Source organism: Apteryx mantelli, chromosome 2 (assembly GCF_036417845.1).
Source record: "Apteryx mantelli isolate bAptMan1 chromosome 2, bAptMan1.hap1, whole genome shotgun sequence".
In the NCBI taxonomy this organism is placed as follows: domain Eukaryota; kingdom Metazoa; phylum Chordata; class Aves; order Apterygiformes; family Apterygidae; genus Apteryx; species Apteryx mantelli.
Window position 1 is genome coordinate 61,630,908 of NC_089979.1, and position 26,633 is coordinate 61,657,540.

General features: G+C 35.5%; 1 protein-coding gene across 2 annotated transcripts in view; it reads left to right on the forward strand.

The window, feature by feature from the left end:
- The window catches only part of DOK6 (docking protein 6), a 266,798-nt gene that overhangs the window by 136,459 nt on the left and 103,706 nt on the right, over positions 1-26,633 (forward strand). For both annotated transcript variants that reach the window (XM_067290751.1, XM_067290752.1), the window contains exon 4: positions 19,346-19,465. In XM_067290751.1, the coding sequence (XP_067146852.1) occupies positions 19,346-19,465 (120 nt within the window). The remainder of the gene's footprint in view (positions 1-19,345; positions 19,466-26,633) is intronic.

The window sequence follows — 26,633 nt, forward strand, 5'->3', positions numbered from 1 at the left end:
TATTTTAATCTCTTTAGTAGTATTTAATGGGAAGGCATAGTGACCTACGATTAACCTTAAGAATGTAAGCAAATATATTTTAGCCAGAAATTACTCTCAAATTCAGTAATTCAAAATTTTCACATTTCTTATGTATTTGAAAAGACTACCATGTCTATAGTTTGTTATGTCCTCCAGCTAAAGTAGAAAATGTGCTCTGTTCAGCAAAGTACTAGAAGTTTTCCAGTAAGTAATTATGGTCTCATAGCCTCTGAGAGTGGAACTTTGTAATCTCCCTTATACTCTCTAACACAAGTATTTTCCAGGTGAAAACAAATTTTTTTTGTTTTTTGCACTCTATGTTCTTGTTATCTGGAAAGACATCCAGTCCTTTTGTGAATTTTGTAAGGTACTGTGTTTGTCATTTAAAATATCCTTACCAGTAAATATGCATCAGTCTTACAGTGTCTTGATAAGACTATCAAGACTACGTTTCCTGAGAATATTTTAGCATTACTGAGACTAAAATCTCTTTTTGGAACGTTAACTAGAGTAGGTCATTAATCTCCAGAAGTAAGGTTCCAGTTATAAACGTGCAAGAGTTTCTTTCATATAATGGTCAAGATTCCCAGGTTTCAGCTAGGTATACAAATGAATCAGTAATACTCCAATTAGCAGACATTACAGTTTTTACATAGTGTATTCCCTGACCCCTGAATTTCCCTTGTTTAGAGTAACTGATGACCCTAGAATGATGTTCCAAGTAAATCATCACTGAATCTCTCAAAGAGAGGACTCAGCCATTTTCTTGGTAAATAAATATTTTCCTGATGAATTTTATTGTCTGAGTAGCTTCTCTGTCAGTTTTAGAAATTTTAACCTTAAATTCTATGGAGATTTTAGGCTAAATCTCTTCTGTATTTCAAATAAAGGCATTTGCTGTAAAGCCACAGAGCAAACTGTGCTTTGGATGTCTAACAGTCTGAAGCTTCCCCAAAAGAAAGCTGTGATTCACATTCAGAGCTCCTTTTAATGTAGTTTTAAAGTATTTCAGTTTTAAAAACAGTGGCTTGAAATACGCAACTTTTCCTCAAATCAATATACGATATTAATTGCAATACAATCTTTTCTGGAGATTGCATTGAAACAGGAAAAAAATGAACTTTTTTTTCTATAACTGCAATTACAATTCAGCTACATGCATGCAATGTTTTTAAAACTAATATAGAGGAATGAACCTTTTAGCTATATAAAAGTGTTTTTTTTTTTCCAATTTCTATTCTAAAGAGTGACTGCTTTTAATGTTTGTTTTAATCAATTCCAACTGCTGCTAATGCTGCCTTGAAAGTTAATCTGAGGTTAAAACGGAAGTTAATCAATAGAAAAAAATGACTGAGAGAAGCTGTTGACTGCACAGGTCTTTTGAGGCTGCATTTTAGTTTTTAAATACCTGTTTACTTAAATCTGTTTGTCACTTTTATTGTTTTTGAAACTTAGAAAAGAGTGTATTAATGTGTAAATAAATCAAGCAGGTGTTAATCATGGTGAATATATAAATTCTGTCCTGCTGAAATAGCTATCATTGGATTGAAAATCTCTGTGAAAACACAGAGAATTTGTATGTGTAAGGGTCCGGCGGGGGCAACGCCTGGACTCCCGGCAGGAACAGATACACAAACACAAGGCACACTAAGGTCAACACTTAGCGTTTATTACCTCTGCGTCTGAGCGGGGGTTCCGCAGAGATTTCCTGATCGAGGCAATAAAGGAGCGGGAGAGTCCCTGGCTCCGCTGAGCGTCGGTCCGTGGCGAGGAACGCCGGGGGGACACTGTACGTGGTTTTTGTGTACTACACACATGCGCAGTGGGCACATTGAGCTCATCGCTAATCTCGAGTCAAAGCCCAGGTGCACACCACACTGGCATAGGCCCAGCTACATGGCTATGGGTCAACATGTCCTGTTGATGCTCCTTTTCCCACGGAACGGTCTGGCTAGCTTCCATCGCCTATCTCCTCGACATTCTTCCGCACTTTCCCATACAATATGCTTATGTTGAAAATATATTTTTGGCATTTTTGCTTTAGATTCAGTTCTTATCAATTTTTAAATCTTTTTAAAAGCACAGTCAATATCATATTTGACTTACATACTGCATGTGCTTAGCTGATCAAGCTTGCTTTGCTGTTGGTAGTTTTTGAGGGCCACTTAATGTGATAGTTTACTAGATCCTTTCAGATATGTTTTGGAATGCTTGATTTTAGGTGGATTTTTTTACTTAATTCAAATTGACCAATCACACATTTTAATTCTTTTAAATGCCACAGTGAAGAGAGAATCAACAGCTCTGTTCACAAAGGTAACATAAATACTTCCAAATTGTGTTCAGCTTTTTGTTTTTAAAATGCATCCATATGGTGTGCTGTCATATGTTATGGGTTCAAGCTTCATATTCAGTAAAATCCCTATGACATGTACTAGTCTTTTGACACCTTGTGAAGATCTGAGCCTTACTTTGAAGTGAAAGCTGCATATTCATTCAAATTAGGAGGGATCCTCATCTGCTAGGAAATCTAGATCAGTCTGGTCTCTGGAAGACTAAATATAGAAAATGTGGGACATTTCTTAGTTTTGCCTTGATTTCTACCTGTTTTTGAACTCACTTTTGGGACATTTCTTATTTTTTCCATGATTTGTACCTATTTCTGGGCTCACTTTGCAGTGAATTTTTTGAAAAATGTTGCAGCATAAAGTTACTAGCATCTCTTAGTAGGTTAATGACTTTACGGAGTAGCATTGAGGAGCAACTAGCCTGCGTGTTTTTGATCATGTAAGGTAAAGTTGAAAAGCGGATAATCTTGAGTTCCTTGTTAATTTTTTTAAACCTTTTGCTAGAAGTATGTATAATTCTAAAGTTAAAATACAAATATAATATTTTTATTTTCCTATGAAGACAAGTACAAACCATAAAAACTGGTCACCACTTGGCTCTAAACTATACTTCATTAAAAAATAATGTATAATTAATGGGAAAAAATAACCTAACAGCTAACAGAAGAACAAAGCCAACTTGGAATTAGTGAAGCTTAATGTTTATTGGCAAGAGAAAAAGGGAACCAAGTCTATCAGCTTTATTATTTAATCATCTTGCCAGTAAGAACAATATTTCACTGATATAGTTTATCACTTTTTTGATGAATGGTAAGTACTTTGTTAAGTATCCCCAAAGATACCCCCTTGGAATACCGTAGTAAACTCAAACCACCAACTCCATTTCACAGTGATGCTCGTTCAGTGACAATATGAATTTCTGTGCTTCTTTAGAGTTCTTCATCGGCCAAACCTTTCACTAACACAGCATTTCATTTCAATTTCAACGCAAAAATAAATCAATCCTTTAACTGAAGTTTATATGCCATAAATAAAACATGAACTAGATATTACAGCTGTTTTTTCCTGCCTAGATTGTGTTATGGATAATTTTGACTGGACCTAGCAATTGAAGTAATCAAATTAGAGAATTTGCTCTGGGTATATAAAATGAATATGGCTAATAAATGTAAAATGAAAGAACATTTGAATGTGCTAATGGACAAGCCTGTAGATAATTAATTAATTCATCTAAAAAGCATGGACAGGTCTTTTTTAAGTATGTTCCTATAAACATTAATGCAATAAAATGGCAAAATATATGACTGTGTAGCTTCCATTTTATTTTCTAAACATTAATGATCTTACCGTGCTAGGTTTGCTTGGGTGTGCAAGAAGCCTAGCCTAAACTCAGCTGCAGCTTACAGTCACTTGATTCAAACAAAGAGAAATGAATTAAACAGGGAGTCTGACACTTATCTCCTCTATTCTTTCTTGTGATGGGAAATGAATTAATGAAGGAAACTCAAAAAGCCAGTGTCATTTCAAAATGTTTTTGCTAAATAACAGCGTGAATCTTTTCTGAGGGTAGCACAACATCCATGACATCTATGCAATTTAAGCAGCAGTGCTCCCAGCATATGTCACTAGCTATATTAGCACCCTTCCAGTATTAAATGCTGTCCTCTGCTGCTGTTACACAGTGATAAAGTACGAATCAGTGTTATTCAGAGTACCTAATTGTATATTATCTTTGTCTAACTGATTAGTAACGATATCTTCATTGTGTGCTGAATACAACTAGATTTCTTTCCATGTCATATTTCATGTTAATAATCATACTCTCCTGTTGAGAAATATTTTGCAATCTATAAAAATTTGAGTTAGATAAAAACATAGTTTATTGTGGTTACGGACCAACTTTGAAGAATCTCTAAGAGTACTATGAGTTTTTACCGGCCCTTCAGACTGCTATGCATTTGTTGATATTTGGAGATTTCCTTAGGTTCATATCATGTCAAAAATTATGATTTTAGTTAAAACTTAGACATAAGTATAACTAAAATGATTAGTGTACGTCCATAGGGGAAGAGGAGTGAAAATCTTAATTTCTGAGGACTTAATTTTAGAATCTGTGAGCATGTAGCTCTGGCATATCCCAAAAGAATTATGAAGAAGTTGGAAGAAGAGTACATTTCTGTGTGTGATTAGGTCAAACTATTTTATAGGCAGTTTGCATCTTTGTGCACACTACATCAAGAGAATGGTGATAATCTGTAATTTTTGAAGTTTTAAATCATTTTAATTTTGAAAGATGTCACACATCTATAATTTTAGCCTCTTTTGTGGATCAAGTATATGACAGCATGTAAAAAAATCTGTATGAAGACTGATGAAGATTATTATGAATGCTAAAGAAATAAATATTCTTTTAATGTCTTTAATGGATGTCTTGAAGGAAAACCACAAATTTATAGTTCTAAATGGCAGATATGTACAAACTTTCACAGAAATTTAATTTTTTGTACTCTAGGCATTATACATGTATTTATGAATACAAACTTGGGGGGTCAAATTAAGGGAGTAAAAGGCAATGTCAAATTTTCATTTCTCTGATGTAAAAAGAAAAGATTTCTCTTCTTCTAGCTCAGGAAAGTGTTACTGCTCAAAATTTTCAATATCCTTGGTATAATAACAGTTTCTTTCATTCATACTTCAATCTACTATATTACACCATGGATTTTGTGTATGGAAACTGATACATGCATTGATTTTACATGCAAATTCATGAAGGCTTTATTTTTCCAAAATAATATGCCTAATTCAATGACCTTCAAACATGGCTGATTTAAGATCTTGCTCTGAACTGCCAATAAAGGCTGTATGTTTTGTGCGTCTGTTATCTGTTCTTTATACATCTGCTTAGTGTTTGCATTTATTCTAAATACAATGTGCCATACTTCTATAGGTTCCATTTTTATTATCCTCATTATTTCTGAATGACTGTATTTATTAATCCACTGCTTTCTGTCAAATGAGATTAGCAGATTTTGGCTATTTGCACAACATGAGAATATTCCATCCCTTTTTCCTGAATACGGGCACTTCTCTAAGAAATCTCTGAATGGGGTAAGGGCACAACAGTGGGCCAGGAATCCTTTGTTCAGAATTCAGTACATATCAGAGCCACGGGTGCTGCTCTATTGCTTTGTACTCACAGGAAGTGAGATAGATAATTTTACTGCTTAGCTGAAAAGAAGGTTGGTTTGATATTTTTATTTTGGATTGTATCATTTGTTAGCAGTATCTATGCCAAAGCTGACCTGCAGTGGACTCTCCTGTATGACAGCTGCTCCCTGGTTCCCTTAGAAGCTCTTCAAATAACGATAGTTAAGTCAGCCAAGTACGGCTTTTTTTTGAGGGTTTCTGTGCAGTGCTCTCAGCTTTGTACAAACGAGTGAATGTGCGTAGTCAGATTAGTCCCTGTCTATACAGTTATATTGTCCAATGACAGCAGAATAATCCTTTCATAATTTTTGTTCAGATAAATAGACACACTAGGAGAGAGAAAGAATGGAGGAGGAAAAAAATCTTTCTTCACAGGGCCACTGGAAAACTACATTATTCAACAAAAAATTTCAGTCAGAAATGTAGCTACATGTGAATGAGTCCAAGCATGTTAACACAAAATGAACCGTAAATTCAATTAACAGATTCTTAAGGTTCAGATATCAATACAGATATCATGAGCTCGAGCAACTACAGAAATGGGGTATGTATTAGTTAAAAAAGTATTCTTTAGAATATAAAGAAATGGTGTGATTAATTTCCAGAGCCTTATGTACTACTAATGTTTGAACTGTTTGCTCAAGGATCGCAAATTAGCCTAATGGTTTTATTTTGCAATTTATCTGAATTTAGGTATTTTCCAGTTTACCTATAAATTAATCTGATGATAAATTAGATATCATTAACAGTTATTTGCTTAATTAAAATGCAGAGAAGAAATCAAGCATCTTATTATTTTAGCAAATAACAGAACTGAACTTTAAACTTTGGATAGAAAGTTTATTGCTATCAGTAAAATATTTTGGGGATTAAAAGCTAATCAGAAGAAATCTCTAGTACTTTTGGGGGGTCTTAATTAGAAAAAAACTGAATATATTTCAGCCATTTTTTTTCTCAGATGCTGTGTTTTGTAGATTTTGAATGATCATTAAAAATAATGAATTGGTATATTCTACACATAGGTAGAAAATGGGCTTGCTTATAAATTACAATATGTCTAAAGCCATATGTCTGCTCTATAAAGTATACTGTGCAATAAAGTCTAAGTTCAGTTTAATGTTTCACAGAAAATTTACATAAACATGAAATCTGTATTTTGCTAACATAAATCATAGTGCACAGATCAATATAGGTACACTCACAAGAACAAATGCTACTATTATCTACTTTTTGAGATTTTTTCAGTTAGACAAAAAAATTAGGATCTATATAAATACTTATTCTTCTCAATATCAATCATACTGGCTAGCTGCATTTTTTCCCTTGATCAAGCAGCAGCTCTAAGTGCTGAGCCCTGATGAATAGACAACTTTTATTTTTTCCTTATGAAAAATTCCTCAGAAAAATTCTTCAGTTAATTACACGTAGCAGAAAATAAAATTTTAGGCGTAGAAAGCTTCTACTCCAACAGATGCGACTGATCAAAGTACGTGAAACATTTTTAAACACATTTGTGCATAAAATGGGTCTTGACTGCTGATGAATCATTTGATTTCCTGAGCAAAATATATATATGCATATATGGGTGAGTGGGGGAGGTGGGCACGTGTCTATGTATGTACTGAAACTATCGTGCTTTCAGGAAAGACAATTTTGACATCTGCCATGAGAGTGGTTATTTGCCTGAGGGTGAAACCTAACTGCTGGACTTGCTTTCTTTGGAGGATGTTGACATAGGGTCACTCCAGCTCTTCATTTTCATGAGGAATGTGAACTGAAAATTACACAGTTGAATGAGATTCTTATTAAGCACATCAATTCAGATTTTTAATTAGATGTTCTCTTTTGGAATACTTATCATCTTAGAGTAATCTCAGGTTTACTAGCATGGAACAGAGGTAGATGAAGCATGCCAAAAAAAGTGTGAGATTTTTAGGTACTATCTAGAACCAATAGGAAAAAGGCATTTTTGTCAGTGGAGAATGTTGATTGTGTGTCAAAAAAACAGCACACAAGCAAACAAAACCCAAACCCCTTTTTTCACAGAAACTAAAATTTTTCAACTTCAAATTACAGGGATAGGAACAAAAAACCTGACCGTCTTTCCTTTTCCCTATCAGAAGACTGAAAGGGAAGGAAAGTGGATACCTTTTGCATAACGTTCAATTCAGGAAAAAAACCACCAACCTTTTTATCTATGTTTTTTAAACAGAAATATCAAAACTACTAACCATGATGCTGTTGGAATTTCATGGCTTCAAACATATAGTACAAAAATAACAGTTGTATAATACTGTTGATCAAAGTGTCCACTGCCCTAGTTGCTGAGTAATATACTTTCATTTCAGAAGCATAGGAAGCATAGGAAAGGCTTCTGAAGAAAGGCTGAATACAAGTTAGAAAATGCACTGGGTACTATGTGAGTTAGCTTAGGTGGAAGGAGGACTTAGCATGAACAATGCTAATCTGAGTAAAATAAACTACTGAAGTAGTATAAAAGTAAATGTGATTTTTACCCTTTTCCAGTCAAATATGATAATTATCCTCCAAGAAAATATATGCATCAGAAAGTCATTACTGCAATTATTAAAAAAAAATGGTTTATTTGCATTGTATTAAGCAATGTTTTCCCTCAGTAAAGATGATGTTTGTCTTTGGGTGCAGTAGTGTCTGTCTTGAAAACACTGTAGTTGTTTAATGTCCACTCCAAACTTAGTGCGATGAGGAGGACTGTCGCAGTGAGTATGCGAATGATCTTTGCTCAGTTGAGTATCTTAGCCACATTTGGACAGTTTTGTTAGGTCTAATTACCTTACTGTTACATTGATGGTTGAATATCTTTTTCTGAAAGTAAAAATTAAATCACCTTCTGTGTCCCAATTAGAGAGATTCTATGCAAACGCATAGTTTAGGGTTTGTTATGAAACTGTAAAGAACAGTTGAGGTTTGCCCACCCTTATCCAACATGGAAAAAAGAAGAGAATTCTGCTGTTTCCTTGCTTCTAGTGATCTTGCTGCTGTTACGCTGTCTTTTGTAACACCGCGATCCAGGGGAAAAACCCTGATGTCAAATTCATTGGTTTATGAGGCAGATGATAAACTCTGTTACCCTCACATATCACAAAAATCAAGAAGTTGTTTTGTTGCATTTCTTTTAAAGTAGCAATGCTAGAAGTAGGCCAGTGTGTTCAAGCAGAAGGAAGAGTAGCACTTAAGTCGGCTGTTTCCTCATTTAAAAGCATTAATGCAGAAAGTAAGGAAAACCATATTGCAGCATATATATTGTACTTCTGCCCATTTGTTGAATGTGTCCTGAGATGCTGATGGTGCCAGATAACTCCATATTAAATGATGGTGTTAAATTTTTTCATCAACACTGTTAATACCTTATTTCTGTTTATAATTTGTTTTCCAGCTTGTTCTCTCTATTATAAGGATATGTGCTAGGGAGAACTTGAGTTTGAATTTGGCTTAGTTCATGAGGGATCTCCAAGAGGATTTTTGCCTGGAGTCCCAAGTACGGAGCAAAGGAGAGCAGTCTGGCTAGGGCGTTAATCCTGGCCACTCTGCTCTGCCACGGAGGAGAGGAGAGGAGAGGAGAGGAGAGGAGAGGAGAGGAGAGGAGAGGAGAGGAGAGGAGAGGAGAGGAGAGGAGAGGAGAGGAGAGGAGAGGAGAGGAGAGGAGAGGAGAGGAGAGGAGAGGAGAGGAGAGGAGAGGAGAGGAGAGGAGAGGAGAGGAAGGGTGGGGAGGGGAGGGGAGGGGAGGGGAGATCCTCTAGGACTGCTCATGCTATAAATCAGGTCACAAGTAAGCTCTCAGGTGGCAGTTGATCCGTAGTGTGTATAATTTACAACTGCATCTCCACGTACTGCTTTTCTCTGTAATAGGCACCCCTGATTTATGAGTCTAAATTCTAACCTTTCTTTGCAGTTCTCACTTGATATGCTTGGAAATGCTTTGTTATATCTAGACAGTCCTTATACTTTTAGGATGTGTTGTTTTCCCCTAAATGAGCGTGAAAGTTTTGAAATAAAACAATCTTTAATTAGTGAGTCTCCAGTCAACATGGCCTTAAGCCATGATTCAGCACGAAGTTCTTGAATTTTCAAAGGATTTAATCTTGGTATGTTCTGTAAGATTGCATTCATCAAGACTTATTCTGCTTTTCTTGGAGGAAAATGACACGTAATTGAAGTTGGATTTATTTGCTGTTATCCTGGTTCAGCAAAGGACATAGTTTTTCTGGGCTGCATCTTAGAAGCGGTCCATTGGAAAAAAAAAAACAAAAAACACATGTCCTATTAAGTCAGTGAGGGTAAGGATTATGAGTTTCAGTTTTTAAAGAGCCTGCCTCATTTCAGGCAGCCATATGTCTCTCTTATTTAAGATTATGTTGCTAGAGATTTCAGTAGTGTATATCAAAAAACAGAAATCTAAAATGGCCTAGTTTAAATACAATTTCATTTAAAAATACTAATATTTGGGGCAGTGGGAGGGGAGATGTTGCCTGACCGGTGAGTGTGAATGTTTTCATTGTTAGGTTTACATATAACTTTTTTAATTTGAAATATTTAGGTATATAAAATGTAAGGATACATTTCGTTCTGAGAATAAAAGATACAAGAAACGTGTAAAATGAGAATAAAAAACAAGTGAAAATTTTCAAATAAAAAGAGCCCTTTAGATTTAAATAATATAGATATGCAATCTGAGGAAGATGTTACTTATTGTATTTCCTTAGATAATAAGTATCAACTATGTAATTTTAAAAATTTTCTTTTCGCAATTTTGCCATATTGAAATCCACCAAAAATGAAATAGAAGATACACCATATTCTATAGCTAACACTTAGTTTTTCCCCAAACTAAATTTTTTTGCAGCTAAAAATCGAGTTACACAGCATATACCACTGTGTTATGATTGCGTAGTTTATTTCAGTCAGAAGTTGAGTGCAATCACTTTGAATCTGTGGAAGAGGGACTGTTTCTTTTCACCTTCAATGTCATAAAATTCTACTTGTTAACTGTAATAATAGCAAAGAATCAAATATTTATATTGCTAGAATTTGGGGCAAAACACCATATTTCATAGATAATGGAAGCAGAGAAAGAAAAATGATTTTTTCTGGGATTTTGTTGTTATGTTAAAAGAGGCTTACAGCAGCATTTTTGGAGAGGTTTCCTAAAGCCTTTGCAACATAAGAAGGGTGCAGCACTGACCATACTTTTTCTGTGCTCAGCCAAAGTGGGGGGACAGTGTTTAATAAAACAAAGTATTCAAAACTAGAAGTCTTGCGTCAGTCAGGATATGTTTAGCCAAAGAAAGAACAGAAGATTCCAGACACTTTGTAGTCTACTAGTCTGTTGGCTATTCCTATTGATTTCATGTGGAAGATGTTCAAATGGCTGGAGTGAAAGTCATGTGGTCAAAGGTATAAAAGCAATGAAGCACGTAGTGGTAATGGTGCATATAGCTTCTCCCACACCCTGAAACATGTCCTTATCAGCTTGGTTTTCTCTACAGAAATAATATTATGATAATTATTCTCCTTATCAAACAGTATTTCTGATCTTCAAACAGTAAGGTTTGTTAATGATTCAAATATGAGACAGAATATTTGGAGAAAAAAAGTGAAATGAATCTTAGGATTTGTACTAGTTTCTTTGCATATGGAGTCTCTTAAAAGGTTGTGAGTTAAATGCTTGACAAAAGGAAAACGGAAGCACTTCAGACTTACACAGAAGTTATTTAACTTAAATTTTCCCTTCACTTAAAAAAAGGCCCTATAACTTTTCCAAGAGAAATAAAATCATCCTAGGAGTAGATTAAATCTGAAATAGTCTGAAGTTTTAAGCCAGACAAATACCATCATTAACTGCCTTTCATGCGTTGGCTGCATAAGTTAATGTGATTGCATCCTCTGTGTATTATGTTACTGGTGACAGACCCTTTTTGGACACTTGACTGATGGTGTTTATGTCATTCTCACTACAGACAAGCTGCCTGAGGTTGTTTTACTTTCATGCCATTGTCGTTTGACGTTAATAACTGTTTAAGCAGGTATAGATTGACAGTCCTGGGGATCTGTCCAATTCCCATGGCAGATTCTTGTAACTGACCTGGGGCTTTCAGTCACTAAATAAATGTTTCTTCTATTTCCAGGAAGGTTTTGATAAGTCTTACTTAACACTTAAAAGCAAGTTTGTATTCAGAGCAAAAAGGTTGCTATGGATATTTTTGAGCAATCGTGCTCTATTGGCTCGCTATTTATCTATTGGACATACTACTACTTGTTAAACACTTATGATATGATGAAAGGCACTAGTCCCCAGTGTGAAGTAGTATACACAATCTGTGAGCTTAACTAGAAATCTAACCTGAAGGACTTATTTATACCACTAAATAGCATTTTATTTCATGAGTAGCATCATTCATTTCTGTAGGATTAATTACTGAATAATGTGATATTCACTTTTTTGATTGCAGACATCAACCTTTACCTAAAGAAACAAAATATGTCTTATAGTTATGCTAACACAAGTAAGTGTTGAACAGAGAAATTACTTTCCTGTAAATAAACTATTTCTCTTCATTCTCCCATACATTCACTCTTAAGAAAAAGTACATTTTTTCATATGTAAACTACATTCTCAAGAAACATTTCAAGTGGGAAATTTCGTATGGTTGGAGACTGGTAGTCAGCTCTGCATGGCATTTTCTAGAGTTTGAGTGAAGAGTGTCCTTTCATCGCAAGTGCACCTGTAGCTGCCATTGTATATGGAGTCATTTAGTCTCCATGCAGTTCTGAAGAGGTTGGTATGTTAGGCAGTTTTGCAATCATTAGGCGTTATTCGTTACAAAGTATTTGACTAATGACAATATGCTGAATATATATACATTACCTTGGCCTTGTAAAATTTGAGTGTGATATGGTATAAATAATACTTTGATGGGAGAAACTCTTATCAAAAAGCTAAGTCTATTCATGACTCTTTAAGGGAGGTTTTATCTCCTGTGTCATATATCCACCAATATATATAATGTATTGTAGGCTTTACTTGTTTGATTCCTATGTGTGCAATTTTACATTGGAAAGAAGGAGAGATGTAAGTAGAAGTGTAGCTATTGGGTGCAAATAAAGTGTATTTTACGGAAATAGTTTAATGAACAGTAACAGCAATATGGCAAGTCTTTTTGTCTTACTTTCAAAAGCATTCACTTAACACCATAAGTGTTTACATTAAAGATGGAATAGTAGACTGTCTGGTAGCCAAATGCTGGTTAATCAAGTTGAACAGCTTTGATCAGACTTTCAGAAATGAAGGGGGAATCCTCACGGAAATGTCAGTTTGCATATACCTAGATAACAACAGGGACACACAACTGGCTATTTGGAAACACAGGTACATGCACAAATTTAAATTATCAGAAGCCTATTTGTGATGTATCTTGCAGCTTCTCTAGATAAGTGTGGATAATTTTTGGCAGAAATATTTAATTTTGTTATAGCTAATAAATGTCTTCTGGTAATTGCTGTGATGAGTAGTGCTGCCCTCATGTCAACAACAACTTTAAAACAGTGAATGATGGGAAAATAGGAGTTTCTTATATAGTATGTAGATCATATCTTCTCTCAGTTAAAAAAAAGTGTATTTGCAATATATACCAATGGTTAAAGTTACAAAATAATATGTGTTCATGTTCTTAACTATTCATTTAGCTTGATTGCTGCGTTATTCAATACTTCCTTAAGGAAAACTATAGTTCTTAATATGCTAAGATTGGACAGAAAAAGAATGTCATTAACTGATGATATATTCAAAAATATGTGTGCATTTTAATAAGTCAAAATACTTACAAATTAATAGTCTTATGATAGGAAAAGGAAAAAAGAGTAATGGCAAAAAATTGTAGAAATTCAATGCATAGATATTTTCTCAAAGAATATTCTCACATTTTCCTTAAAATAATTTCCTGTAATTTCTTATTTCTTATAATTTCTTATTTCTTATAAAATAACAACCTGAATATAGAGCACTTTCAGTAACAACCAAAGGTTAACAGCATATGTAATTTTCCTTTATGACTTCCTTTGACTTTCTGGTTCAATGATTCACAGGAAGTTTCTTCCTATTTTTTTCTGTTGAGATATAAGCAAAAATTCTATAGATGAGTCCCATATCTTATGAAATAACTTTAAATATAATTGGTCAATACAAATCTAATTTTAATAATAAAATTGCTTTCACAGTTACAACCCACAATCTTTATTATTACTTAATTGGGAAGCAAGTTTTAGTCTCTATATGGCCTAATTTTCTGTTCTTTTACACTAAATAGAACTTATCTCCCCTTCATTACTTCCTATCTATCATTTAACAGAAATAATTGCATAATGCATGTATAACGAGTGTTAATTAGCAATACATGTTATTACTCATCATAAGTAAAATCCGTATGTTCTTTTGTGAAAGAGTTAAAAATAGCCCTACTGCTTTGTATTCGTGTCTGCGTTTGAGCGTGCATGAAGTGCTCTTGTAAAAATACCCCAAGTAATGGAGACACTGTTAGGTGTAATGCATTTAAAGTAGTTATCAAATAAAAATTGTATTTAAATCATCAAAAATCATGTGATACAGGACAGATTTTTCTAAAAGTATTACCAATTTCAATAAGAAATTATGTGCCTGCAGGCACTAGTGATATATACAAGTGAAACAAATGAGATTAAGTTGCTGCATATATTGTGTGTGGTTCAGCATGATAGCACATCAGTCCTATGGGGATTCTGTGATTTTTTTTTTCCTAGAGACTTCTATTTATGTCTGGGTGGTGATTTAGAAGACATAAATTGGCAGGTGTGGCTTTTCTGAACCATCTTCCTCAGCAGAGATTTTCAGATCTTACTAATCCAAACAGGAAAAATTCTCTCTCTGGTTTCAGTCAGAGAAAGAATATTCAGTTGGATTTGGACTTCTTATGAAGGAGTTTAGAGGGAAGAGTAGTCAAACTATTCAGCAGAAAATACATAGAAATGTTTCAAAGACAAAGAAACTAACATTTTAGATTTGTACAGTTTGACATTAGGGAAAGCTCAAAAAGTAAATGAGACTTTTACAGGTGTGCAAAGAAAATGTCTGTTATCCCCTGTACATGTTATTTCCAACTTAAATCCTGGGCCGCTTTACCTTCTGTGGGCTGCGTGAAAAGGGGAAGGGACAAATGGTCTCATCTTTGTTTTTAACCTTTAAGAGTCAGGTATGAATTGAGCCATTTTTTGCCCATGCAAGCATTGCCATTGCTATGATGGGATGGTTTCTCCTGCAACGAAGGGCGCTGCCTCGGGGAACTGAACATGGACACAGTCATTCAGGGAAAAAAGCTGAATAGAGCAGGACAGTCCTCATGTATTTGGGGCTTTATCTCAGGACAGGGATACTCGGCTGTGTTGGCGGCTCGTAGCAGTGGGTGGTGATGGATTCCTCTCGAGCTGTACAATGTGAACTTAGCAGGTAAACATGAAAGAATATGAAGTTATTGGGAGTCCTGGGGTATTATGCTTAGTCTACACGTCAGATGTTTCCTAAGTTAGGAAGTCTGAAAACGGTCCCATCTTTAGCTGGTATAACTCTGATACAAAGATCTCTAAGGTTGGCCTAAAAAAATAGTCTCCTCCTCAGCCCCCTCTCGTAGCATTTGCTGTGTAGCATGAACTGATCTGAGCAGCAGAAGTGCTCTTTTGCTATTACCAAGTTATGTTTTTAACAGGATTTGCTAACATAATTTGCTCACTATGATTATATCAACAAACATTACCCTGTGGTGTTGCCTGTTTGCAATACACCACTTCAGGGGCGGGAATTTGTTTCCACTGGCTGGGGAATGGCATGAATTTATTCAGGTGAGAACTGAAGTAAAAACGCCTCATCACATAACCTCATGCAATGGCTGAGAGGCCTAGGTAAACTACAGAGGAATATTGCCACAAACAAGCTGTGTCTTTTCAGATGAGAAGTTTACAGATTTGTTTCCAGTGGTAATTCTTATGCAACATGCAGGGCCTAATTAAGGTCTCCCATCTCTTTGTATTTTATCTCACCTCATGACATTTGTATAGCAGCTTATTATAACTGAATAACAGGACAGATGAAAATGCAAGTATGTTGATTGTATTTATAGCTGTGCAAACACGCTTTACAGTTTATCATTCAGTACAACAATTCCATTATCTTAAGTCGAAACTGAATTATTCAGTACCAATTTTTTCAACTGACCATTTGATGGACCAAATTTCCAGTGACATTTACCATCAATAAATCTAATTTGCATGCATTAAAGATAAGAATTGTGCTGCCATTTTTTTATGGCTTCGTTCCACTGCAATATTTCATCTGTTTCAATATTTGCACTTATTCAAAATAAAGAGGTAACTATGGTATCTCTGTTTGGTAACATGGTGGCTGTTATTCTTTCTTTAAAGATTGCTACTGTGACTGATCTATTTATGTGCTATAACTTATAATAAATACATTTCAAAATTCATAAATAATATTAAATCTGATATCCAGAAACACAAAGCATTCTAGACTGGTTGCACAGGAATGGTGAATTGCTTTATGGATATACATGATGAAAGGGGAAATATGACTTTAGCTATGAGAAGTAATTCACCTGCTTCTAAAAGAGGTTTCACATTTGTGTCAAGGAAAAGGCAATCCCTTGCAAGTAAGCAATAGCTATCAGGATGTGTTAGGTAAAACTAACTCACTCGTACTCTTGACCTTTCAAAAACATTTGCAGCTAATGTTGACGCTTCTGACAACATACACAAATCCTCGCAGTTCTTTGGGAAGATATTTCAGTTCTTCACTGAAACAGTATTTTCTGTAGTATGCAGTTGATAGTTATTGTAAGATACAAATTTTGAATTATATAGCATACATTATAGCCTATACTTTGCAAAACACAGTGTAATCTTAGAGTGATCACAGTTAGATAGTTTCTTCTGTGTGGCAGTTGGAGAATGATCTAATCTGGGTCTAATCATCAATGTCATGAAGAAGCAGCAACTTAAATTAAACTGCCAGATTCAAACACCCTGAAAGGCTGTTTCTGGATCCAAAGTTTCAAGATTTAGATGTTCCTGTAATAGGGGTAAGCAGGTGGACTGAGGAGATGAAAAGAAAGACTCTCACAAGAAATAACTTCCAAGAGCAACCCTTTTTTTGTTTCCTAATAATTCTGCTTGAAACATGGTGTGAGAATGCATATAAATAGAACCTGTTGCTTTCAAACAAGAGTCCAGTTTTGAATACATAACAGTGCTAAGCTAGACTTATGGAAACACTGATATGTTTTGCTTTCTCCCTAGATGTTTGTAAAATTAGAAAGAATAGTTTTGTATATGTTTACTATCATCTCATTCTATATTTCCAGAATGTCGCCTTTCATTTGGGCTGCAGGCACAATAAAATAAAGTAATAAAATATATATTTTATAAAGTATGTAAACAATTATATACTGGTCATGAAAAAAATCATAGGCTCTTTATAGGGCTGCCCATTTGGTGAGCATTTATATTGTTCTGTTTTACAGTCTCAGCAGAAAAGAAAATATGGGAGGGAAGAGAAAGAAGCATGGGACCACTGGGTTAGATTTGCACTGTCACCTTTGTGCTACCAGCCTTTTCCCACTGATTCCTCAAAGCTTATCTGTAGCTGGAAGCACCAGTTGGGCAAATCAGTGCCATCCTCCCTGGCAGGCTTGGCTTACCCGTATGCCAGTGTGTCCCCAGCACCAGCTCTGTGCCACCAGAATATGGCAACGTGTCTTATGGTCCCTTTCTGTTGTCTCCCAGCATGAAGCCCTCTCCAGGGAAAGTTATGATTTATAGGCATGGCTCTGGTTCAACAGACCTCAAGAGTACCCCAGGAGATGGCAAAGGCTGATGGAGAGGAATGGAAAGCAGGAGGGAATCTTCTTTTCTTCATGTATGAACAGAAAGCAAATTTGGAGGTAGATTATTAACCAAATTCATCTTATTCTCATTAAAAGTCCTACATTTTTATTGCTGTCCAGAGATATACCTTTTCTGTCCTTACTTCCATCAAGAAGATAGATGTATCTGTAGAAAAAGTCTTAAAGAACAGTACCCCATAACCTCAATATTTTCTCCTCACATACAAGATTAAATCATATCCAGATATTACTGACAGAAAATTCTCTCTTGTCATCTGAAACTGAGGATGCTATGGGAAGACAGACTTTGGAGATGTGCATCCCAAGACAAAGACTCTGCAAAAAATCGGGAAGGGTCAAGGGAGACCTCTTTGGTTGCAGCAGTCTTATGAAGCCCCCCTGAATTCTCTGGGTCCCTGTAACAACAACCACATTTGGCTCTCAAAAACCCCAGAACTGACTCTGTGCTTCAAACTACTTGCCTAGGAACTTGATAGAATAACTCAGAAATAAACCATTCTTTAAAGACAGGGCCTTAAATAAAATAGCACATCTGTGAATTTTGTGCCTGTCTCCCATTCTTGTCTGGCAGATGTTTCTGCCACTTGCTGTCTGTGCCTAACTTAGTGAGGATTTGAGGACTGTACCAGTTGTGCATGGGAAAGATTTTCCCCAGATATATGTTTTTACTAATTACAGTGAATCATCATCACTGGATATTTCAAGGGATGCATACAGTGTTTTCTTACTCTCAAAATTTTAACACTGCTTTGAAGAAATTATCGCATAAGTATTTCCCAAATGTCCCCCAAAAAAGGAATGAAAAATACTTGGGCAATTTGATAGAAACACTGCTAGATGGCTGGAGTCATCCAATCCTAAAGTTAGGCTGATTATGACAATAGATGCTCAGCATGAGCCTGGTGCCAAGTCTGCTCTCCAGAAAATTTCCCCTAGGTGAAACCTACTTTGTATTGAAAGACAGTCAGCCTAGTTGCATTATTTTATTTGTTGTGGTTTCACGCTGTGTGAAAGCCAATTTGGGATGTGGTTTGTTTGACCAGTTCCAGGGATTTCATGGTATTACGCTTGGAAAGTGAAGTCTGGGTGTGGAGGGGGTCTGTTGTACTGTTTTGTGAGTTTGTCTCGGTAGACTGAGGGCTGGGGAGCTCACAGATGTAGATCAATGAGATGCAACAACAAACTCTGGATCAGAAGGTTTTGAATTTTTGTGCAAATATTCCAGATTGCTCTGAGGACAAAAGAAGGTGGACAGAACTGACGGAGCTCAGTATTCAGACTGATTTAACAGATGTGGCCATTCAGTACAGCAAAGAAAAAAGTTTTGTATTTGAGGATTCTTTTTATGACTTTAGTTTATTTTACTTCTAGAAAACTACTTTGGAACTATTTTAAAATGTTATTTTTATAACAATAAAGAGCAATAAAGAATATTTCAGATATAATATCTTATTTTTTTCTAATTTACATTTTTCTTTCAAGCAGCTTTTCTAGAAAGATACTGCCTTAAAATCTCACTTGTTCTTTCTCTCTCTCTCTCTCTCTTTTTTAACTCCACCCTCTACCCCCCAATTTGAAAACAGGGGGTGCAATCCTGATGGTGTGAGTCCTTTTAAATGTTCATAATTCCAGGCAAAGAAGTAGGTCTGGAACTTTATGTTAATAACTCATGTTTCAAAACAAGCAAATTATCATAAAACTAGTTTGTAAGCAGTTTGTTTTTTTTAAAAACTTCATTACTTTTCTGAGTAAAATGTTTCCACTGATGCTTTTGTCTATTTTTTCCAGAACTAGAGGCTGAGGAATGGTGCAAACATCTCTGCATGGAGTGTCTAGGAACCAGGCTCAATGATATAAGTCTTGGGGAACCGGACTTGCTTGCTGCTGGAGTCCAGAGAGAACAAAATGGTAAGTAACTTTGTAATTGCTCATGTATCAGTTCTTAGGTGAACCATATCCCGTGCTATATTTGCTGATGTTTCTTGTTGCGGGGATTTTTCCTATTACCTAGAAGTACTGCATTAATAGCTTCAATAAACACATTGGATGTGTTTTAGAATAACAATTTTATTTTCTACAAATAAAGATGATTGAATTCCATGCCAAATAACTCAGAGTGACTACATGTGTTCATTGTGTTCGCATGTGACATGGGAAATGATGACTATGACCTTTCTGGTTCTGGAAACAATGGCCTCTGTGCAGAGGAAGAAAACAGTAGTGGTTGTTCCACAGCCTTTAAAAGAAAGTGATGAACATTTGAACAAGGCTTTGGATTGCAAAATATGTTTTTGTTTTATGCTCATACCTGTCTTGAACAGTGAAGTCTAGGTCATCTAAATGTCATCAAATACAGGTAAAAAAGGCAATGGCAGATCCTAGGCAGTGTAAGCCTGAGCTTATAAATCTTCATATAAAGGCTATTTTGTACAGAACTTTAGATTAAATGCATACAGGAACAATGTTAGTGGATGGAATACTCAATAACAAAACAAAATCTGTGATTATACTGTCATTTAATTCCTATTAATGAACATAAAGGCAACACAAAATAAGCTCATTTATTCCCTTCTAAATTACAACACTCAATAATTATTAATGTCTTGATGCTTTAATAAAATCCAATAGCTTTTAACAAAGTAATAAAACAAATTGCCTCAATGGTTATAAAATATCAAGCCAACTATCATTATAAACAAAATCACATAATTAAATTATAGAATAAATAGCACTATATCAATTACATTGTATTAATTTCTTACGAGAGTCCAGACACCTCTGAAATTAATAACATAAAATATACAGAAATACTTAAGAAATTTTGTTCAAAGATCAGATATTATTGAAGTGTGATTTAAAAAAAGTTCCAGTGTTTGTGAAAATTGTTTGCTTACTATGACACTAGATGCAATCTGTAACCTGGTTTAACTTTACGTATGTCTTAAACTACAGTACAAATTACAGCTACTAACATTGTGGGGGAGTAATAATGATCAGATACAACCTGTAATGATCAGATACAAAGCATCCTATCTGCTATATGTACATAGGCTATAGGTGTAAACTCATATATGCACTGTTAGCAAGAGAAATATGTGAGCAGGTGCAGTTCCTTTACAAAGGAGAAGAGAAATAAATCTTGTCAAAAGCTTGTGATGTGAACAGAAAAATAGTTTGGAATTCCTCAAGCTGTTTCGGTAGTGAAATCATTTAGAGTCCAGCAGCTTTGGGACTTAGATGACAAATATTGCATTTCATCTTGTTCTTGATAGAAAGAGATCCAGTCATACAAAACGTCTCCAAAAGACATAGATTAGTCCTGTTGTTTGAAGCAGTCTTGATTCAGTTGCTTTAGTGTAGAAAATAATTGCAGTACTAGCAATAAAAAAATCAACATATATGAACATAATTAGCATCTTTATTGTTCTAAGTAAATAAATGTAAGGAAAAAAGGAAGCAAAGCATGTGTTTTTTGTGCAAAGCACATGAATAAGAATGCATGGAGGGATATGATTACCAACCTTTTTTAAATCAAGCGGCTGAATAGAATCCAATACTTGAAGAACACTCTCTTCTAAATCATTAGTTACGGGATCTCATACAAGCAATTCTGATACCGATCTCCTTCCTTCCCTCATTCCCTTGACACACAACTCTGCATTTTAATAAGCAGGTTTGAAATTCAAAGTTGTCTTTTTTTTAGTTCTAGAAGCAAAGCAAATTCTGGTTTGGGATTTTTTTAATCAACTTGGAAGGAGGTGAGAGTACAGAGATTCTTATTACTGGTATGAAATCTAGCATTTTCATTAATTTAGCTGTGCTGTAAAAACCTGCACTTGCACTCAGATTTCTTTAGCAGTTTGCTGGGGTAAAGTCAGTTGAATATAACCTTGACTTTGGTCTATCTTAGTTCCTGTAAACTTGGCAGTCTCATTCCACACATGACAGTTTTACAGAAAAAATGTGTATTTGGGGGTGGAAACACCTGGTGACCTGTGGTAAAAATTTTAAATCTGAAATTTATTTTTCTGAACATTTTCAATATTGTAGCTCATAAGGGCATGCTGTCAAAGACTGTAGTTCAAAAGATACTTCAAACCCCTTAAAAAGACTACTGACCTTTTGTCGGCCTGAAAATGAAGGGTCAAAGTTTAAATTTCCAATTTGAAACTCATGAAAAGTGAGTATGTATAAGAAATGTCAAATCCTTGCTCATTCTGAAAATGGCAGCAGTGACACTCTTAAGGTGATTTTTTTTGTGTCAGATAACTGTACATTGATTAGGACCTTATACTGTCATTATTTTAAAACACATTGCCAGTGTTAGTCAACCTCATGGAAATCCTTTTGAGTCAGTCTACATATTAGCATCTACTGGAAAAAAGGTAATGCAAGAATACATAGTAAATGTTTGCAAAACCAGGAATAGAATCCAAAAGTCTCAACTTCTAGTTTCATGCATGTTCTGTTCCCTGAATAGTACTACGGATATCCTTCGGGACTGAACTAAAGATGCCTCTTAGCCCCTGAGTAAGACCACAGATTGTATTTTGATAGAGACTATGGTTCCGGGATTTTTAGAATTTTTGATGATTTTTTGACATTTTAAGGGCTAAAAGCAATTGAAGTGTGGTGCTGCAACAAAATGTTAATATCTGCATGATATGTCAGGGTGTTAATACCTTTAATCCCAACACAGCAGGTATAATCCCACTGCCTTTTTCAATTGGTTGTTGATAAAGATCATCTGGAATGTTTATCATTTGGTAAAGATATTTCCTTGATAATAAAAGAACTAGCCTAATGTCTTTTTTCCCCCTTGAGATATTTTACTTTTTTCTAACAGTAATATTTTTAATATGCTATGCTCTTCATCTGTCCATGTTTTACCCATTCCTGACATTTGCCTAGCATATATTTCTATGGCATGTACTTCAAAGAATAGTCACTGAAGTGATCAGATAAATTGGGGATCTCTTGACAGAGTAGAGTAGATTTTCTGTTGTACATTTGTTTTAGTCCCTGGATATGACCATCCCTAATGAGAACATTTAGTTTTGAAGGTTTCTGATAAATTTCTTAACTGATATCGTAAATGCCTTGGGACCATAAAAACTCATTGCCACATGCTGCTTATAATTTTTACACCCAAGGACTCGGGTTTCAGAAGATATTTGGCAAGAAAATTGGGTGTGTTTGCTGTGATTTGTCTAGCATATTTGGTTATGTTTATCCTCCCACTCTCACTCATGTGAGCCCCCATGAGATAAGCTTTCGATTTCAGAAGGGAAGACACTTGATTCTTTGCCACACGAATGCGACAATACGTTTTGCAAAACAATTTCTTCCAGAGACTGGTAAAATTGGTGTTTGGTGTGCAAATGTCATGGCTAAAGGGCCCCAAGTGCATTAATCAGGTATTTCTGTCATATGAGGAGAAAATCTGTGGTAGTGCAGCAATCGGAAGCAGACTAATTCTGTTACAGTTCTGAGCTGTTCTCTAGGCGCTCGCGAGATCCTGTCTATTATAGTGGCACCGTTGCACGACCCTCTAGCACCAAGCAATCCTGCGGTGGTGATAGCTAAAGAAGCCAAACTATGGATGCACGCTGCTTGTGGCAGAGGCTCGTGGCTGCAAGTGTTGTGACTTGCAGGAGGAGCAGAGGAGGCTCCTGAGAGACTTTTGCTCTAGCGCAAAGCCCATCAGTAGCTGAAAGCCTCTCGCTGTACTCCATCTCCGTTATTACCTCTAAGAAGCATTACTGCAAGTGTTATTGTGTTAACTCCAGTATGGGAAATGACCCTTAGATGATTTTCTTTTTTACATAAAAGGCTCACAACTAATGGCTACTTAGTTTGCAATGAAATGCAGTTTCTCATAAAACTGAGATCTGCAATGAAGCGTCCCTTACACTCCCAACCATTTTACCTTCTCTCTCCTGCGAATCCATGTGACTTGCAGGTGTTCCTCAGCCCTATAACAGCAAAACAGGCTCTTACTGCTTATGAAAGTCTATTTAGATTATTTTATAAAGAATGAAGATAAAGCATTATATCAAAAGCAATAAAGACTACACGATCCTCTTTAGATAATGAATTTAGCATAATGGTACTGGAACTCTAGATGCAATGACAGTGCAAATAATAATACATAGCAATAAGTCCTGGAAGGAAAATCTGGACTCAGCTGCATCTGATAACATTGTTGACAAGTAGCCTTCTAAGCAATATCCTCAGACCCTTACACGTACCTTTCATATTCCTTAGGTTTCCCAAGCTGCCGATAGGGAAAAACAGCATTCATGTAGAGTGCCATCTTCATCTGAAAGACACAGAAACTTCCTTTGCAGATCTCAATGCGTTTAGAAGCAATTGTAGTAGTGCACCCAAAACCGAGCAACGGGAACAAATCTATTTTTTTGAAGATTTTTATCTGCCTGGCTGTCATTGCTTGTAGACTCTGTCTATGGTGATGATTTAATCAAAATGTCACTGTTCCGATGTAACACTGTATTTCATGATTTTATAAGAAGAAATAATAAGAAAAAAGTCATCTAAATGGACAATGAGAGACTATGTTTACTGTGCAAAAGAAACCAGAATATTCAAGACAATATTGATTGAAAAAGTATTATTTGAAGAAGATGCTATTAAAGTGATTCTTTAAGAGCAGGTGCTCCTTTTTGATAAAGACAGTATTCCTGTCTATTACAAATACTAAATGCTAGTGCTAAAATAACTGAATACTTGTATTAAAATCAGATTCTGTTGAATTTTAATTGTAGTAATGATGTAAACAGGGAAGAAAATAGGCAAACGTAAAAATGCTCATTTTTAAGATGAAGAAAAGGCTCATTCCATCTTTTACTGCTGTAGCTCAATTAATGATTGGTGTCATGTCTGTTATGTCAAGATGATGCTTTTCTATTATGTCTTTCTGGTGCTTTGACTTTTCTTGATGTATGTTATAAGACTAATTTTGATTTTAGAAATCTGTGCAAGTTTGAAAGATAATTATTTTTTTACTTCTTTTACTCCCTGCCTAATATCGCTGTTAATACCTCATAAAATTACTTCCTGCGTAAAGATCTCTCTTTTTTCATGATAACCATTGTGCTGCTTCCCTTTCTTTATTTAAAGGATACCACAGTACAGCAGTCTTGCTTCCTGTGTTTTAATATCAAGAAACCCATTAATTTCTCTTAATAAAAATGTACCTTCCTATACTGAAAAACATCTTTGTATTCTCAGAAGAGGATTATGAGTTATTTCCTTATGCTACATATTGAGATTACAAACTACCGTCAAATTCATTTTCTGTTATCATTAATCTGTTTTTATAGTTGTATTTTTCAAGAATAAAGTAAATACAGCCAGCTTTTTCAGAAGAGAAAGGGATTTACAGTTTTCAGTGACTGGTTAATCCAGTGAGTTTTCAGAATCATCTCTACCTTACTTATCAATGAATTAATGTACAGTAGCCTTGATTTTTTTTTTAAGTTAATAAACCTTTCCACGCATTTATAATAGATACAAAGCAGAATAATTATGCAAAAAAAGAGATGAAAGTAATTCTAAAGGGCCAGTTTCTCACTGGGAAGGAAAACCAGGAGAGAATCGTTCTAATAGCCCTGATGTATGAAAGAACAGAAGATGCTGCGACTTAGAGCTCTCTTTGCCGCACTGTCAGCAGCAAAAGGTTCATAGATGGAGGAGTTTATTCCAGATAGGAACTAAATGTGTGCTTTTAAAGCCTCTTCTTACACAGATTCCACCAACCCGACTGCCTCCTTCCATAAGTACTTTTCCTTGACATTAAAGTTTGAATGAAAAGAAGCATCTGGAATACAGAATTTCAGGGTTATCTATTCAGTTTTCCAACTGGAATGATTTAGCCAAAGAAATCTAGTGATAAAATGATTAGAACCAGGATCATTAGGCCTTACGGTCATTTTGCTTCCCCAGTACAGCTGCACATCGAACTGAAAGACTGTGAGCATTTCATCATTGCTGCCAAGTCTCTGTATCAGTCAATATGCTCAGTTTAACAAAGCCTCTTCTGCCTCTGAGCTCTGAAAAGCATTATTAAAGGTCATCTACTTGCCAAAGCCTAAATGCTAAACACCTTTACATAGCCCAAGTATATGATGAAACATTGCTCTGCTTATTGAAGGAGATGTGAAAGAGCAATTGCGCCGAAAGCAGTGGAATAATAGGTGTGGCAATAAAACAGCATTTTTTTCTCATCCTCTCTCCCCCTATCTCTGAATTTTTCTTTCACCTATTTTAGAGAAGGGAAGAAACTCGTGATGCTGAATGCTGAGGAATTGTACCTCACGGTCTCTGCCTTCTCTTGTTCAGCCTAGTAGTACCTACTTGTTTGTTTTTTTCCATTTCTATATTTTCTGAGTCCCTCATTAACTTCTATTTGGTTAACCTTACTACCCAAAAAACTACTCTTAGCCCATGTCGCCCTTATGCAGATGGTGACTGACCCACAGAGAAGCTAAATATCGGAGATCTGGGACTGAATTCAACTGGGGACTGAATCCAGACACCCCAAATCTGGTCTACGAGTGTTTGTTCTTGCTAGTGTGAATATAAGGGCAAAACTTGCCTCTAAGAACTGAATGGTTGTATTACCATTTTCTAGATACCTGTTCAAATATTTCTGAAATGGACAAATTGGACCCTAGATTTAAATTCTTACCATAATTTAACAGTGCACCTTTCCCTTGTCCTCGACTTCTTGTTACCCAAAGGTGTTGGTAAGTTTTAGTTTTAGAAGCAAATAAATCCATATTCAATCTCTCCCTGCAAATATATTTGTGTACTTTCTTTTATTGCCAATTTGAATAAATTCCAATGGTTCTACATTTTGCCTTGCAGCTCATGTTCAGTTTAATCAGACATGCTTTCTTTAATCCATGCCACCTCACCTTAGACACTGACCTCCAGTGCAAAGTCAACAATGTCTCCGGACAGTTTGAGTATATCAAATGTCCTGAATACCCTTCATGCAACAATATCCTCAGACACTTCTGAGAAGTTGAGGGTTTTGTGAATGTTCTGGTAA